Source organism: Psittacula echo, assembly GCF_963264785.1.
Source record: "Psittacula echo genome assembly, chromosome: 5".
NCBI classification, from domain to species: Eukaryota; Metazoa; Chordata; class Aves; order Psittaciformes; family Psittacidae; genus Psittacula; species Psittacula echo.
In genome coordinates, this window is record NC_137739.1 from 37,141,566 (window position 1) to 37,158,690 (window position 17,125).

At 52.4% G+C, this 17,125-nt stretch overlaps 1 protein-coding gene across 1 annotated transcript; it reads left to right on the forward strand.

Annotated features, from left to right (window-relative positions):
* Window positions 1-1,179: 1,179 nt before the first annotated feature.
* On the forward strand, window positions 1,180-17,120 carry CTSD (cathepsin D). The gene is made up of 9 exons (XM_080618061.1): window positions 1,180-1,572; window positions 2,042-2,198; window positions 4,393-4,516; window positions 6,160-6,278; window positions 10,051-10,250; window positions 11,375-11,497; window positions 12,656-12,800; window positions 13,710-13,808; window positions 14,441-17,120. The coding sequence occupies exons 1-9, from the start codon at window positions 1,508-1,510 to the stop codon at window positions 14,600-14,602; spliced, it is 1,194 nt and encodes a 397-aa protein (XP_080474187.1). The 5' UTR covers window positions 1,180-1,507; the 3' UTR covers window positions 14,603-17,120.
* The last annotated feature ends 5 nt before the right edge of the window (window positions 17,121-17,125 follow it).

Below are 17,125 nucleotides of genomic sequence, written 5' to 3' on the forward strand. Positions count from 1 at the left end.
CCAGGGTTTTGCTGACTCAGGGTCAGTGGCATTCATGCTGACCACGTGCCCTCAGGGGCAGGAGGGAAGCGGGGGCTGGCCGAAATAACGGGACCCAGCAGGCTCACTCAATGCCTCCAGCCTTCGCTCCAGTAAACCTCATTCTGTTACGTGCCGTGTCCCATGGGGAAGCCACGTGTTTTCTGATATCGCCGGCCTGACCAAGGCATTTGGTGAGCTAGTGAGAGGAGATGCAGCCTAGGTCAGAAGTACCCCCTACAAACACTCAGCACAGACTGCAGTCAGGGGGTGGCAGGCACAGACCTGGGGCAGCGGGATGCTACCGTGAGGCCACAGGAGGATGGAAGAGGCTCAGGGAAGGAGGGCACAAGCTAGGTGCCAGTGACATGACCCAGCAATTTTCCAGAAGTTTTATGAAGGAGGCAGGCAAGGGACACCACGAAGCCATGGGTACTCCACTCCAGCAGTGCTCATCTCATCCCAGGGGCTGCTGATCTCTCGTCCTGAAGCACAAGCAGCAGCAAACCAATACCCCCGCCCCTCAGGACTTGGAAGCCAAAGCGCCCGTGAATCTGATTTTATTTCGTTTTTCTTTTTCTCTAGCTGGTCTTGTGGCTCTGTAAGAGCTTGGTCAGGAAGAACTGGGCAAAGATTAGCTCTGTCCAACTGCCTCCCAAGCCAGCGGGGTGGCACCTCCGAGCCCTGCCTTGACACCTCAGTGACGGCAAAGAGCCCACCCTGGTGCTTCCCGATGCTCAGCCCTGCATTCTGGAGTTGGAATCCAGCCTGGCACCTCTCCGGCCCCTCCCAAACAAGGTTATGCCCATCTCCTTCAAAGTACCCCAGACTAAACAGATGGCTCCCACCAAATTGGGGCTCAGGGCGAAGCATGGGGCTGGGGAGCTGACACAGCCCCTTGGCCAAGGTGTACAGACATCCTTGTGAGCCTGGCTGCATGTCACCGCTGGTGACAGCACGGAAGGTGCCTGAAGTCCATGGGCTTCTAGTGGGCTGAGCCGCCACCACCACGCCAGGCTGGCAGGGGGCTCCTGGCTGTGGGTGCCCCCCACCTCCAGGGAAGAGGAGGAAAGCCAGAAAACACATGAAGAACATAACAAAATAAACTTAACTAAATGCGACGGCAAAAAGGAAGTTAAAGACGCGATAGAGGCAAACACACGGCACCTCGTGATGTGTTTGTCGCTGTTTATTCCCCTTTTCCCAGAGGCTGAGTCACGGTCCCAGTGCCGGAGGTCAGGCCTTGGGACCGGGAAAAGGAGGGACGGCGCACACACACTGCGAGACGGGTCCCCGCACCCCACGGGTGCCCCCGCCCCGGCCCGCCCTCACGTGACGCTGCCGGTTGCAATTTTATCCCGTCAGCTGACCGGGAGCGATCCTCGGAGAGGGGCCGCCGCTCCTACAAAAACAGGGGAGGCGGGCGGCAGCGGCGTGCGGCCTCCTGTCCGCGGCTCCCTCTGCGTCCTGCACACACCGCAGCGCCAGTATGGCGCCCCGCGGCATCCTTCTCCTCCTGCTCACGCTGGCCGGGCCCTGCGCGGCCCTCATCAGGTGAGCCGGGGGGTCCCTCGGGGACCGGGTGGGGACATGGGGCATGCAGCCCAGGTGCTGGTGCAGTGGTGGCCTCTGGGCTCCTCTCGCAGGCACCCCCACACGGGGCTGCTCCCCCACCATCAAAGCAGAGGAGAGAACGGCTGGGACCCCCCGAGATGGGGGTTCAGGGCTGATGGAGGGGGCTTGCCCCACGTTTTCCTATTCTCAGTGAACCTTGGCAGCCACCTGCTGCCCTTCCTTTCCCTCTCCCCCTTACCACCACCTCCCCCACCCCAACCCCCCCCACCCCCAATCCTCTGGCTTTGGGAAAAGCAGAGAGCACAGCAAGGAGGATCCAGCATGGGGTGCCAGCAGGAGGCCACATATCATCTAGCCCATGCTGGTAGTCCCCCTGGTTTTGGTGGAGCCATGCTGTTCCCGTCTCTAGAAGCCCCCCACCCCCATTAATAATGCCCTCCCCTTGCAGGATCCCCCTGACCAAGTTCCCCTCCATGCGTCGGGTCTTGAACGAGGTGAACAGTGAGATTCCAGACATGAACGCTCTCACCCAGCTCCTCAAGTTCAAGCTTGGCTTCAGCGAGGTGGCTGAGCCCACTCCAGAGATCCTGAAGAACTACATGGATGTGAGTAGCACCCCTCTGCCAACTACCCCTTCACTGCTGCAGACCCCAGCATGATGCCAGCCAGGAGGCTGTCGCTTCTGGGGGTACCCATCCCAGGGGGGTGGTGGGGAATGCCAGCTGTGCTACCCAGCCACAGCTGGGAAGGTAAAGGAGGGAGAGGTGTTAATCTCGTAGGACAGATTCATGCACCCCCACGGCTCGGTGGGTGGTTGCAGAAAGTTGCTTCCCTAATTGCTAAACTAAAAATACTAATACTGATAATTATAATAATAACAAACAACCCACTGCCACCCAGGTGGCAGTTTTGCAGCTTCTGTGACCTATTTCTTTTCCCCTCTGTCACTAATTAATGATTGTAAATAGGGGTCTGCCCGCTTGCTGTCCTTCCTAGCATCTTCTGGCCTGTTTGGGCTCCACTTTCTGCAAGATGGGGGGGCATAAAGATCATGCTCCACTCCTTGGGGTGTTGAATATAAAAGAGCAAGCGTGGGGCAGGGAAAGAGGGCTCAGAAAGGGCATCAGATTGCTGTGGGTCTGGGGGTGCAGGACCCTTCCTCCTGCTATCCTTCCATCTTCTGCCTGGCCTTGGGAAAAGCCACGCTGCACCTCCACCTTCTTCTCAGCAGCTTAGGGAGCAAAGGGACCTTCGTGGTGGAAACGGAGATAAAAGGAGAAGCCACATAAAGGGCATGACGTTTGCCGTTCCCCAGCTGCCACATACATGTGGGGTTTCCTGTTTCTGGCCTCCCCACTGAGTACCCTCACAGCTCTTGGGAGGGTGGAGATGCAGGCACTGGCCAGCAGAATAAAGCTGGCACTGCCTGTTTGGACATTAATTCAGAATGTTCCCCCCTGCTCCCTTTTCCCAGGGGCTCTTGTCACCCAGCCAGCACGGCCCTGCCAGGGCTGGGCAGGGAAGGGCTGCCAGTGTTTTAATCGGCAGTGTCGAAAGCCAGGGTGCCAGCAGCTGGGCCATGGCCTTGTCTCTTGTGACCGCAGCTCAGGCTGCCCCTCAGGGAAGGACTCTGCTCTGCTGGTGCAGGGGGAGACCAGCCCAGCCTGTGGTGAGAGATGAGGGACTGCTGCATCCCTCCCAGCCTGGCTGCTGAAAACTCTTGCTGCCTGAGGGGCTGTTGGGATAAAAGGTGCCACCTCTCCCTTAGTCTGTCCCACGTGGTCCCACCAGCCCCTGGGACTCTTCGTGGGTCTGTATATGTGATGTATGGGGCCTCTAAACTGGGGGTTAATTTTCAAGGCCCAGCAACAACTACAGAATGACTGGAAGCAAGTACTGCCTCTCCATTATGGCTAAGTGTAATGGATTAGTAATTACTCAGTGAGCAACCCTTGCAAACTAAGTGCGCAGGAGCTTTGGTAATGCTGTTTTCTCCCTCCTCTTCACCTAATTAAGTACATGTAGGGGCTTTGAAAGGCTACAGTCTGACTTCCTTTGCTACAGCCTTCTCTCCGGACCCTGATCTGGCTGCTTACTGAGCATTTCTCAGCTCTCTGCCCTTTTGGGAGGGCTGGCAAAATATGGGTCCATCTAGGACCTGCTGAGCATTACCCTCTTGTCCTCCCAGACTCTCACCCCACAGCCCTAAATCCCTCTCTGGCAGTGTTCCCTCCATTTCCTCCTAAGTCTCCCAAAACCTGCAACTGAGCATTTGTTTATTCCTCCCCATCCCAGGGACTCACCAACATGTACCAAAAGCTTCGGCAGCTGTACCTCCACCCATAGCAGCAGAGCTGCTGCCTGCTGCAAAGCTGCAGTTCCTCTGCAAACTTGCTAGTGAAGCAGTTTCCCAGCCAGTTTTGGCTTTTCAGTAACACAGGTGTTTTGCTTGGCTTCTTCCCATCTTTTTTCTCTTCCCTGTACTGAACCACATGCAAGCCTGCAGACCTTTCCAGTTCTTTTCTGCCCTGTGTCCCTGCCCCAAAAGTCCTCCTCTGCAAACACCCATCCCACTTCTCCTCTGCAGTTTATCCTTTTCACACCTGCTGTAATGAGGTATGAACACTGAAGGGGATCATCCCTTCCAAAAAACAAAGACTGGGAGCCCGTCACAGTCTAAAACAAGAGGAAGGCAGTGTCCAGATAAGAAGCTGATATCAATCCTAAGAGATTTTTTAGTCTTTAATCCCTTCTTTTAACAGCTGCCTCCACTCATGGCTCCCTTCTCCTCCTCTGCAGGCCCAGTATTATGGTGAGATTGGCATCGGGACCCCACCACAGAAGTTCACTGTGGTCTTTGACACGGGCTCCTCCAACCTCTGGGTGCCATCTGTGCACTGTCACCTGCTGGACATCGCCTGTTGTAAGTGTCACTGGTGCCAGCCACAGCTCAGTATCTTCTCCTTCCCTACAAGATGCAGATTCTGGCATTGCAGGAGGGGAAACTGAGGCAGCAGTGTGAAAGGGCTTGACAAAAGCTGATGGGCTCTTTAGGGTCAGACTTGGAATTAGAATTGCAACCTCCTGCATCCATCCTTCATTACTCTCTTCCTGTTTTTATCTCTCCAAGTCACCCACGCACAGCTTCAGACATTCCCTAACGGCCTCAGCCCTGCAGCCGGGGAGCAGCATCACAGGTTGTGATGTTTCTCCCCAAATTACAGAGTGATGCTGCTGTTGCCCTATTGCGCAAGGCTGGTGAAAAAAAGTCAGCCTCTTGCCAGATCTGATACAAACCGCCCTAGTTTCTAGTCTGTTACTGCAAGGAGCATGTGTGTGCATGTTTATGGATTTATAATTAAGGAGAGCCAGGTAGGCACAATGAGATGAGAATGTCTTAGGGACTACAAGGTTTTTTGCTCTGTGGCATTCCTATGCAATACACCTCCACAGCCGAAGGTGTGAAACCCGGTGATGGCAAAATGCCATTTAAAAGTACTGGCTGTGCTGCTTAAGCAGAGCAGAGAAACCTGTGGAGCCAGCAAATGCAACCGTGGAAGGTGGCCCACAGTGCTCATGGGGAGTAGGAGGAAATTTGGGCTTCTTGTATGGTCCTGTGTTTCCTGGAGAGAAGGCAGACCTTCCTTTTGCATATGTGAATGAGATTTAGGACACTGGTAGTGTGGTGAGGTCCAGACTTGGTCTGTCTTGGGTGTTCCTAATCTGTAGCAGGGGGTGGGTTTCTCAAGGCAGTGGCGCAGGAGGTGCTGGGATCAAAGGGTAAGCAATCACGAGGATGCAATGAGCCCAGCCTCCTGATCCTCCTGGCATCCAGACAGCCCAGCCACGGAAGTCCCGGTATAGCGTGTTGGTTTCTGCAGGGCTCAGCTGGTCTGTCCCCATCTGCTGTCTGCCCCACTCAGTGAGCAGCCATGGAGCTGGGCTGGCCAAGCTTAATACACACCACTGCCCAGCTCCTGACTCAGGAGGAATCTGTGGAGGTGGAATCTGCCTAGCTGTAAAAACAGGGATATCTTACAGTTCCAAACCTTTCCAAGGGGAAAGCAGCCTACATTGAGGGAAGTCCTTTTCCTTTGCAAATAACAAAAAAATATTTTGAGGCCTCTCTGTGCAAAAAACAATGGCCATATAAAAAAATTCCAGCCAGTCTTAGTAAAAGAAACATAAAAATCCACAAGTGAAAATGTTCATGCCCAGAGCAGGCTGTGTTTAAAGCCATTCTGGTTCTCTGTGGCACAGGGGGACGCATTTTGCTCTGCTGTTTTAACACACCCTGAAACACCAGCCATGTAGTCTCTAGGCTTTTAATACCCAGTGGCAAAATCCGATTTAACAGCCAAATTGGATCTGCTCGCGTAATTCCCCAGACGTTGGAAACGCTTTGTTAAGGAGTCTGGGCTTGGCAAATGCTGGGTTCAGTCCCATCTTCACATCATTGAGTGTCTGTCCAGATGAGCTGGGTAGTGTGGGGTTAGGTGTTGGCAAACCCTAGGTATCAAGGAGCACTAATGTTTTGTGTCCCCGTGTCCTCCTCCCTGATTGCAGTGCTGCACCACAAGTATGATGCCTCTAAATCCAGCACCTATGTGGAGAACGGCACCGAGTTTGCCATCCACTATGGGACAGGGAGCCTCTCTGGGTTCCTCAGCCAGGACACCGTCACAGTGAGTAACAACTGCCCTTGCTGTGAGCTGCCTAATCCTACTTTTGTAAGACCACTAGAAGCTGTTTGATTTAAATGGGCCTCCCTTCTTGAGTGTCCTACTCATACAGAGTGTGCTTTAGCACAGTGTTTCCAAGTGCTTTGAAGCGAGGTGGTGATGAAAACAAGGTGGTGATGATGACTGACAAAGTGACAATGACTAAAGGGGAAAGGTATTAATCAGCAGGTCAGCAGAGTGAGGACCACATGCATTGTTGCCTGCAAACACTGTCTCTGGCCATCTCTCCCACCCTCTTCCTCCTGACCCTGGAAATTTCCCAGCCCAAATGCACACCAGCACCACTATAGGCGGCTGGTGGTGCTCAGCTTGTTCTTGGCCAATATCAATGCAGTAGTGGGCATCCACTCAGGCAGCTGCCCAAACACTGGCCAGAAATGGGCTCTTCGCAATCCCATCCTGGTCTCATGTCCAGAACTGGTGCTTATGTTTGCAAAGGCTGTGTAACACCTGGGAGAGTGGGTCACCAGCAGCATTCAGGATGCAGCTTTGAGGTAGCCATGTTGCTGGTGGTTGCTTCTCATTGTTTCCTTTTCAGAAAGCAAAGGCTGAGTTTCCTGCGAAGGGCAGGCACCTTTCATGACTGCTTCCCAGGTTACAGAGGCTCATGAGAGCTTGCCAGCTGCCGAACATCAGTGACACGCACTCCCAGATCACTTGGTCTCCTCGCAGGGATAAGAGCGTGTGTTTGCTTTGTGTCAAGGAAACAAAGCAGAAGTTTTGAGTAAGCACATAAGTCTAGGGATTTGGGGATTTCTGTGTTAGGTTCAGCTGAAAAGTACTGGATTATCAATTATATTGAGATCAGAAGAAAAATATCCAAGAGGAGCCCAAATTGGGTGGCTCACGCAAGGAACACTCTTCTGGCTGTCCTTAAAGCAGGAAAATTTCAGGCTAGCCTGGAAGCACTAGCCATTGCCTCTGCACTTCAAAGATGCCAGCAGCTCAGGCTGGGTGCAGGACCCTGTTTTGGGGGAGAGGAGTTTTGATGGGCTTAGTGCACCCTGAATATGGGTGCAGTCGAGGCTGTGGGGGAGAGCAGCGGGTCTCCCCCAGCAGCTTTGCACCTCTGGTTTTGCCTTCTGCAGCCTATGAAGCTTTGGATTTTCAGGTTTGTTTCATGCCATTTATTTCCTGCATCCCTCAGCTTGCTTATAAGCGCCCCACCGCAAAAAGGCCACCCAACTGAGGCTTCCCACAGCTCTCACTGTGTGAAGGCACCATGTATGTAGCATTAATGGATTCTCTTACATTAGGTTTGCAAAATACAGAGCAGGTGGAGGCATCTGCATTCATCCCAATAATGGAGCAGGACAGCAACGCAAACAGCAAACTTGATTGTGCTGTGAAAGTGTGGGCTGGTTTAGGCACTTTCTGGCTTAATGCAGGGGCTGAAGTGAGTCAGAAGGAAAATCACAGCTTTTGTTTGTTTGTTTGTAATTATCACCCTAATGCCTGCTTGCTAGCTGGCTCTCCACTTCCCCATGGCTCAGAGAAAGGATTTTGTGCCTGAGCTTGTTCAGGAAGCAGGGGTGGCTCTTGGTAGCCAGCACAGCTTGTAGCATTTGGTTTCTGCCCGGGCAGAAGCAAGAGAAACCTCTTGCATGAAGCCTGTGCAGTGTCACACTTGCAGGACACAGGAGCAGGGATGACTCAGAGGGTCAGGGACCTTCAGCTTGGACACCAAGATGTTTCCTCTGCTGTACAGTGTCCTATAGGCAAGCTCCCAGTTGGTTGTAGTCTGGAAATACAGACATTGAAACAGCCTTCAGGGTGACCCTCTTGGCTCCAGCCATCCCAAAGGGTGGAAGCAGCCACAGCAGCCTGTAGTAGCAGTGACATCTGACCAAAAGATGCTGTTTGCCAGGTGGTCCAGAGTCCCTCAGCCCTGAACTTTTTTTGGAGAGGGTGACAAGCTCATGTCAAGCATCCTTTCTCCTCCCGTGGAGGAATGATGCCCTGCAGCACTGCGCTTCCTGCTGCTGCTCATTCTTCAAAGACCAGCAGGTTCAACCAACCCTCTGCTGCTGGAGCATCTCATCCCTTTAGCACAGCCTGACCTTGGGATGTCCTTCAAGGACAGCAGAGAAAACATCACTGGCCATGGGGCCAAGGTCTGTCCCAAGGCTGCAGTGCAGATACACCCCACAAAGGATCTGTCTCCTTGCACCAGCACTCTGCTAGAGGTGCTCTTGGGGTTCGGTCCTGCTGAGGTCCAAGCATGGGCAGAGTCTGCAGTGGTGACTTCTGCAGAGTGGGACCCCACCACTGGGCAGGTATCTGCCTTCCTCTTGGGATGTGCAACCAGGGCAATACTCAGACAAACCTGGTGGCTCAGTTTTATCAGTCCATTGCACTTTGTTGGTTTTTTTTTTTTAAGGAAGCTTTATTCAACTTCCTGAGCTGCAGCAGGACCAGTGGTGCTCCGTGGTGGAGTTGTGGCTTTTGTAAACCTGTGGTGTACAACTGGGGCACTTGCCACTTGCGCACCGTTGAGCAGATACATTGCTCTAAGCTGTTTTACCCCACATCCTGCTCTGTGGCTTTTAGCTTTTGCAAGGCTTGATCATCTTTCCCTAGCACAAGCCTCCAGATACCATTAAAGCCAGCGTCCCAGCCTTGCGCTTGTCTAACCCTGGGGGGATATTAGTAATTTACAGTGATCGTTATCTGCCATCAGGTAGGAGACACCAGCTTTTCAGTCCAGCCCTGTTCACTACAGTGCTGATAGCTGCAGGCTGGGAGGCTGAAATTGCACGAATGATAACACTGCCTGTGGTCAGCCAGAAGCTCAGGAACCTTCTGAACTGCTAGAGCCAGGACCCAGCTCTTGCTCCCTGTCAGCCCAGCTATCTTGCTTTCTGCAATCTCCTTTCTGGGGATCTGCCCTTGTGAGGCATTTCAGCTTTCAGCAGGGAACGCCAGTCCCTCTCGTGGCTGGCAAGAGAGGTGACCTTTGCATTCACAGTACTCCACTTGCTATTTTAGTGCTCTCAACTCAACCTTGCTTTCCCAGCTGGGTCTTCTCCCCTCCCATAGGAGGTCTCTGCAGGCTGGTGGCTGTTCTGGGAGATGCAGCAATATCCTGGGGATGTTTCTTATGTAGGGGAGATCACAGGGGTTGTTGGCAGAGGTGAGAAGGATTTGTGCTCCCAGCTGGGAATGGGTGCAATGCCCGAGGAGGTGGGACACAGAGATGACTTAGAAAATGTTGAGGATTAAAGGCACAGCGCAAGAGCATTTCAGGCCAGGAAGATAGGATGAAGTAGGCAATCGGGGAAGGGATGTAGAGTGGACAAAGTGATATAGGTCGCTCCCTGCAAAGAGGAGGAGCTGAAAGATGGCATGGCTAGTGCCTGAACCCAGGGAAAGGCTGAAAGGGCTGAGTGAAGCAGGCAAAGAGCAAAGGGAGGCTCCAGTCTCTAGGGGTATGCTGGGCTTTGCAGGGCCGCAGGAGGTGCCATTGTGCAGCCAGGGTGGCCTGTGTCCTGCCCTCCCCACCCCCCCCCTCCACCTCCCCTCCAAGGAGAGTGCCACCAGGGTATCTGATTTCTGCAGCTGCCTACAAATGGAAGGGTAAAAGCAGGCAGGAGTGTGGCAGTGCATTGAGGGACACACTAAAGCCCGCATTCAGTGAGATCCCGTTTCCACCCTGGTCCCCCAAGTCAGTTTCCTTTATAATTTGCTTTTCCCTTCCTTTCCCATCTCCCCTCAGCTTGGTAACTTGAAAATCAAGAACCAGATCTTTGGAGAGGCTGTGAAACAGCCAGGCATCACATTCATTGCAGCCAAGTTTGATGGCATCCTGGGCATGGCATTCCCAAGGATCTCTGTGGATAAGGTCACCCCTTTCTTCGATAACATCATGGAACAGAAGCTGATTGAGAAAAACATCTTCTCTTTCTACCTAAACAGGTAGTGTTTGGTTTGGTGGCAGACCTATCATTGCGAGGGCAAGCCCAGATGGGCATTTCTCTGTGTCTCCTGGTAGCACCTCTTGCCATGTGCCAGTTCACACCCTGGCCAGCACAACAGGGGAGATTCCAGCAAGGTCTCCTTGCTAGAGCAGTCAGGCCAAAATCTCTTCTTCTGTCTGCTTTGAAGCAAGAAGGGAAGTAGAAGTTTACTGATAAAAAACTGGGTAGATCTGCTACTGGGTCTCTTAACTGATGAAGAGACTGGGGCTGTTTTCAGAGGAAAGGAAAATGAAAATAAGCAGGGTTGTGATCAAGAGATTGCATGCTGCTAGTGCAGTCCCCGTTAGCCCCAGTCTGTTGCCAAAATCCATGACCCACATGGCCACCTCAGTGTCACCTCCCAGGCAAGCATGCCCCACACCAGTCATCACTAATGATGGGGCTAACACTCCCTCACCCACGGGGAGATCATCCTTTATGCCTCCCAGTGCCTTCCCACCCGCTGCTGCTCCCCCAGGACACCACATAACCGTCCTGGCACCACAGGGGGGACTCTGAACTACTTCAGCCCAAAAAGTAGCACACCAGGAGTGGGGAGGGTAGAGAGGCTGCTCTGAGCCGTTCAAAGCCAGCCCTCCCCCATCACCATATTTCTTCCCATCTGCTTGGCAGTGAGCTTTTATCAGACAGTAACCTTGAGGATTCATTTCTGAGGCTCCTGGCTGGCGCGGAGTTGAGTGCAGATAACCTAACGCTGTATCAGCCATGTCCAGCCCTGCCATGGGTGCCTGTTACAGGCTGATTATCTGGGGGGTCCCCTGTGTCAGTGCTCAGTTCCCATTTGCCATTCCCCTTCTCTGTCCTACTTCTCTACAGCAAGTTTCTGCAGGTGTCTGTGAGAAAGCACTAGGCAAAAGGCTGCAGGATGCTTTGGGTGAAAAAATTTCCCATTTCCTCACTCCAGCCTATCTCACAGTATCTGTCCTTATATTGACATATAATAGTGCAATGTAAGTCATCTGTGCTTCACCACTAAGCACCCGGGCATGTAGGCTGGGGGCATGCGGAAGGGGTTGTTCCCACCCTGACCCTGATGTTCACAGGTTTGGTTTTGTTTTTCAGAGATCCCACTGCTCAGCCAGGTGGCGAGCTGCTCCTGGGGGGCACCGACCCCAAGTATTACAGCGGTGACTTCAGCTGGGTCAATGTCACACGCAAGGCTTACTGGCAGGTCCACATGGATGCGTAAGTCCCTCCTCCACCTGGCTACGTGCATGGGAACGTGTGCAGAAAGGTCACACTTGGGGCTGGGCTGAGACCCTCCCCAAAAAGGAATCATCTCTATTTGTGGAACACATCTACGCCAAAAAACAGATTAAAATCCCACCCTAAAGCTGTTGCTGGAAGGGGAGAAGAGGCAGAAAACACCAGGAGATGTTCTGCAAAATCTTTTCCTCTTGTTTATGTTTGACCCTCGAAAACGCCTGCTGCATCCTTGCGAAGCAGGAAAAAAACACTGGCATGTCCGTGAGCCCCACGGGTTAAACCCCAGCTTTGCTTAGCTTTCAGCAAGGCGTGATCTCAAGGGCTCACTTGCACACTCTGGAGAAGCAGGATGAGGCCTCAGGAAGCCAGCCCTTGACTGAAGGGCATGGTGCAGCAATCAGCACGCATTGTTGGAGGCAGAGGGGAGGAGAGTGGGCTGATCTGCCGGCCGCCAGCCCCGTGGTCTATTCTGAGCTCTCTCACGTGATAGGAACTTAAAAGCAGCCTGTGATCAGAGTGTGTCCTTCTCCCAGGGACTGCATCCCACCCCAGCACGGGGTTTCGGTTCTCATCTTCCCCCAGCCCTGCCTCGTTGGCAAAGCCTGGCAGACCTTTGGCTGGAAGGTTTTATCCATCTGCACTGCTGCGAAACACGATGCGGGAGAGGAAGCCTAGTAGCTCCTGTCTTGCCTCTTTGACATACAGGAACCCTTCTCTTGCCTGTAACCCTCTCAGCGGTCACACCACCCCTTTAACCGTTGACTTTTTGCTTTTTTCCCTAATGCATTGCCCTGAGCTCGCTCATGTGCCTGTTATCTGTGATGCATGCTCTGGAGCGCAGGTGGCAGGCAGGGTACAGAGGCAGCAGTCCAGGCTCTCTGCAGAAATGCAGTAACACCTCAAGGCACCTGCTCAGTTGGGAGCAGGCAGGGGGAAGCCAGGGGGTCTGTGCACTAAGTTGGTGCTGCATCAGTATTTCTGAGCATCTGTCCTTCCTGGGTGTCTGTGGCAGCCCTCCACTGCATGCCTACATACTGCCCAGACTCAAATCATCTTCAACTCTTTGCCTTCTGCTTCCTGCAGCCTTTTCTGGGAGGGCTCTTAACAGTTGTCTTCTATCTGGGCACCTCTCCCCAGGGTGGATGTTGCCAATGGGCTGACCCTGTGCAAAGGGGGCTGCGAGGCCATCGTGGACACAGGAACCTCACTCATCACTGGCCCCACCAAGGAAGTGAAGGAGCTGCAAACAGCCATTGGTGCAAAACCACTCATCAAAGGCCAGGTGAGGTCAGGCTGGGAAAGTGGGAGTCCATGTTCATTATGTCATCCACACTGCTTTGCACCCAAATCCTTTTACAGACCCTGGTCTTCTACTCCCTCTGCTTGCCGTTCACGGCCTGTGCTCATGGAAAAGGCCCTGGCGTAGCAGGGACCCCTCTGTCTTTTGATCCCATGTAGTGTTCACCTTCCTGCCTATGCTGTCAGAGTGCCAGGTTCCATGAACTTTGAAAGGCTTTGAGTCACCTCTGCCACCCATCCCTGACAGGCAGGGGACAATGGGTGTGAGTTGCAGCTAAGGCCGAGGATTTCTGTTAATGTGAGTCCAAAGGCACTTTATTTAATGCAGATGACAACCCTTCCCTGCCAAGTTTTTAACCATCACAGCTAATCTCACAAGGTCATCTCTCCTACTTGAAACAGGGATTATAAGGAGCCTCTAGGAAAGATTCTATTCTCCAAAACCCTTCCCAAATCACAAAGCAATGAGCACTTGTAGGTCTTTTCTTCAGTGTTGCTCCATGCTGCAGCAGGTTAGACCTGCCACCTCTGCAAGATTTGCCAGTGTTAATTAAGCTGCCTTTGTTTTTTCATCACACCCTGTCTGTGTCTCTAGGCTGTATTGAGCCATGTCTCTGCCTTCTGTGGCAAGACCCCCAGCCTTGCCGCATTGGGTACTAAGCCCTGGTGGTCAGCAGAGCCAAAGGCTGAACCTTTGGCTCCATCTCTATCCCTAAAACCTTCTGACCCCTCAGCTTGCAGCCCTGGGCAGGGAGCAGCCTGCTTACCCCAGTTCAAGCCTCCCATGATGAGCTGGTTTGGGGAAAAACTACAGCAAAGATGTGATTGTGTCTGAGGAAGATCCTGAGGGTGTGGGAGCTGCCTTCTAAAGCCTTTACTGTTACTATTTCAGTATGTGATTCCCTGTGATAAAGTGTCTTCTCTGCCTGTCATCACACTAACGCTAGGAGGGAAGCCCTACCAGCTCACTGGAGAGCAGTATGTCTTCAAGGTATGTCCAGTCAGCTTTTTCCAGCCCTGTGCTTCTCCCCTGAGGCTTAACTCTTGCCTCCTCCACTCAGTCCTCAACCATGAAATCCAGAACACAAGAGCATCAACTTGTGGAAAAAGTCTGAAATGTTGGGGTGGTGGCACTGCTGATGGAGCCAGGCAACCTTACCAAAGTCCTGCAGGAACGAGATCCCTGCGTGATGCTCATGAGGGATGGGAGGATGGGAGAGGAAGTGTGGGCAAACTGCTGCATCACTTTCTATAAATATTTTGCCCTTTCTTGTTGGATTCTGGTGCCATGAGGCTTATCATAGCAGAGGCTACCAGCCTGGCATTTAAGCCATCAGAATCAACTTGTGTAGAATTTCAGTGATGGCTCTAATTCAGCGCTGCATGGGCTGGGAGGTTTATGGGCACACGCAGGTTTACCTGATGCTTTGCTGCAACAAGCACTGTGGGAGGGGGAGCTGCGTTTGGAGCCAAGGTTTGGGAGTTAACTTTTGCAACAAGCGGTGGATCTCAAGCTGGGAGAGGCTGAAGCGCAGCCAGCGTTGTCAGGTGTTTCTGCTAAGCCTGCAAGGGCGAGGGAAATGGAGGACCAAGGGAGATTGAAGCTTTCACCCTTCTGTCTAGGTTTCTGTACAAGGAGAGACCATCTGCCTGAGCGGCTTTTCAGGCCTGGACGTCCCACCCCCTGGGGGCCCACTCTGGATCCTGGGAGATGTCTTCATTGGTCCCTACTACACTGTATTTGACCGTGATAATGACTCTGTTGGCTTTGCCAAATGTGCCTAAATGCCTGACCCACCTCCCACTGCCTCTGCCACACACACACTTCCACACTTGCACAGGAGCCATGGAGAAAGATTACCAGGATTAGAAATCCAGGGAGTGGAAAGCAAAAAGGAAAAAAAAAAAAAAAAAAAAAAGGAAATGGAACTAGATTTAAAATTACGTGGAAAATAGTCATTAGTGTCCTGCTGGCTACGTTCTCCCCTCTGTTGAGTAAGTGGTGCTGGGAGGTCTCTAGTTGATGACTCCAGCTGGAGTAGCCCCTTGCTTTACTGTTAGGTCTTCCAGTATCTGTTTTTAAGAATGAATGATTCTCAGAGCTGAACAAGGCCCTCTCATGTCTCCTAGCCCCGGTCTCCTTCCTTGGGGGGCAGCTGGCTGGAGCCAGCCCCTGACACTTCTGTTCCCGCAGAGAGGCTGTGCAGCTGCTCTTGGGTTTGGGCTTCTGAGCTGGGGGAAAGGGACAGGGCAGGCTGCCTGGCATGTTATTTACTATTTGTGCTTTATCACTGTTGAAGTGGGGGGAGTGGATGGCTTCATCACCCCTCCATGGCAGGTTCGGGCAGTGACAGCAAGGTCATTTCTCAATGGGTTTGTACTGGCTTGGTCCTAAGAGAGCATGTCCTGGGCTGGAGCAATGGGGGATTGTGGTACCATGCCCAAGGGCTCTGGCTGTGTGCTTTTGTGTAGTGATGACACTAGTGAGAGAGCTGGAGACATGACATCCACATGCCTGACCTCACAGGACAGGAATTTGAAGAGGGGCTCCAGCCTGTGGGAATCTTCAGGGAGTACAAATATAAAGGGGGTCAAGATAGGATCTAATAGAGGTCACTTGAATTCATGGCCACAAAGGCCTGGCTTTCTGCTGAGCAAAGTCACTTGACACAGCTTCTCTCTAGATTGGTGAACTTCTCCCAGCTTCCGCAAACCGCAGATCTCCCCAGCCTCATCTGCAACCAGTGAGCTGAGAATAATGTTTCCTAAAGCAGCTAAGTGATCTACAAGCCTAAATCACAGGGATAAAATCTGTAGGTGTTTGTCAGCCACATAGGACCTTTTGGAAACATTATTCTCAGCATTTTGAACTGCCCAAAACTAGACAGTTGGCAGAGTCAGCAGGCCTCCTGTGCAGGAGGGTGCTGTGGCAGCTGCTGCCCCATTGTGAAACCCAACTGTCTTTAACCTGTTTTCCACCTTACTAGTGCTGGTGAGAGCTCTGTTCATGTCCACCCTGTGTTGCACATGGAGTGAGGCACAGTCCTGCTTCAGAGAGGTTGTAGCTGATCTGGCTTTCCCAGTGTGTTGGATCAGGTCTTGAAGTTAGGGAGTGACAGCAGGTGAGAGGTAAAGCTGAGAGTGGCAAAGGGACCAGATCAGCCATGGCTGAGACCCTAGACTAGGCAAAAGAGATAGTAAAGTCCTGGCTTCCCAGAATTCACTGATAATCCTGCCAGCAGTACCAGTGGGGTCAAGGAAGTTCCCGAGAAAGGTCTTTGGCAGTGGGTGAATAGGTGGTTGTGCCTGGTGAAATGGATATACATCATCCCCAATATTGAATTCTCCACGAGCATCAGAGGCACAGGTGGAGAAGAGGTCCTGAGGTACATGGGCACTGTGGTTGAACAGTGCATATGTAGCTTATGGATACCCTGTCCCCACACACAGCAGCTTGGCTTTATAACCATGCTACACACCTTGGAGAGGTCTGGAGTGAGCAGTGCGATCAGGCCTGGGCACACCTGGGACACATGCATTGTCCCCTGCAACCTTGGATGTGACAAATGCTGCTCCCAAACCTTGCTTCTGTTGGTTTGTAATCTTCACCTGCATCTGGGTGCCGAAGGACATCTGTTGCAGACTGGCTAGAGAGCAGTGGCATGTTACCAAAAAAAGAAATCATCAGTGGTACTCGAAAATCAGCCAATATTCAGCACCTCTCCAGAGAGCCCCAGCTCAACACCAGTTAAAAGTGCCCAGAGCTCCTCCAAGCCCTGCTACATCATTTCCCAGCTGCAGGATTTCTTCAGCACGGCGAGACTAGAGATAGCCTCTCGGGTACCCGCTAATCAAGACCAAATGTGGGGTGGGGAAGTCTGACATGGAGCTGGCAGTGGGTTTTGAACGTCTTCAGCATCACATTTAAGCAGGATGTGCAGCACAGCCCCAGAACAAGCCATTGGGCTGCAGTTCTGCTGTGCTGCAATGCCTTATGCCATGTGAGTCATAGCCTCCACAGTAACCCAAGGCTGAGCTGATATCTGTCCTAGGGCAGGCAGGAGGCTGCTGCCTGGAGAATGAGCACAGCTCGGAGTGATGCCCTGAGTGACGTACCTTCGGATAGGCTGGAGGAGCAGTTCATTGCAGTCTTCCCTGAATGGGCCTCCTCCCCTTGTTCTTTTATTTGCATTTTTAAACCAAATTCTAACCACATGACTGTATTTTTTTTATCTAATTTGCTGTCAGAATTACTGTCTCATCATAGAAAAGTGAAAAGAAAATACAGTATTTCCCCCCTTAACTCTG

Excerpts from the sequence above, each read along its gene's own strand:
- CTSD (XM_080618061.1), top strand. The coding sequence starts at position 1,508 with ATGGCGCCCCGCGGCATCCTTCTCCTCCTGCTCACGCTGGCCGGGCCC. Across the intron at positions 4,517-6,159 it reads CCTGCTGGACATCGCCTGTT|TGCTGCACCACAAGTATGAT; the intron begins GTAAGTGTCACT and ends CCCTGATTGCAG. Across the intron at positions 11,498-12,655 it reads TGGCAGGTCCACATGGATGC|GGTGGATGTTGCCAATGGGC; the intron begins GTAAGTCCCTCC and ends ACCTCTCCCCAG.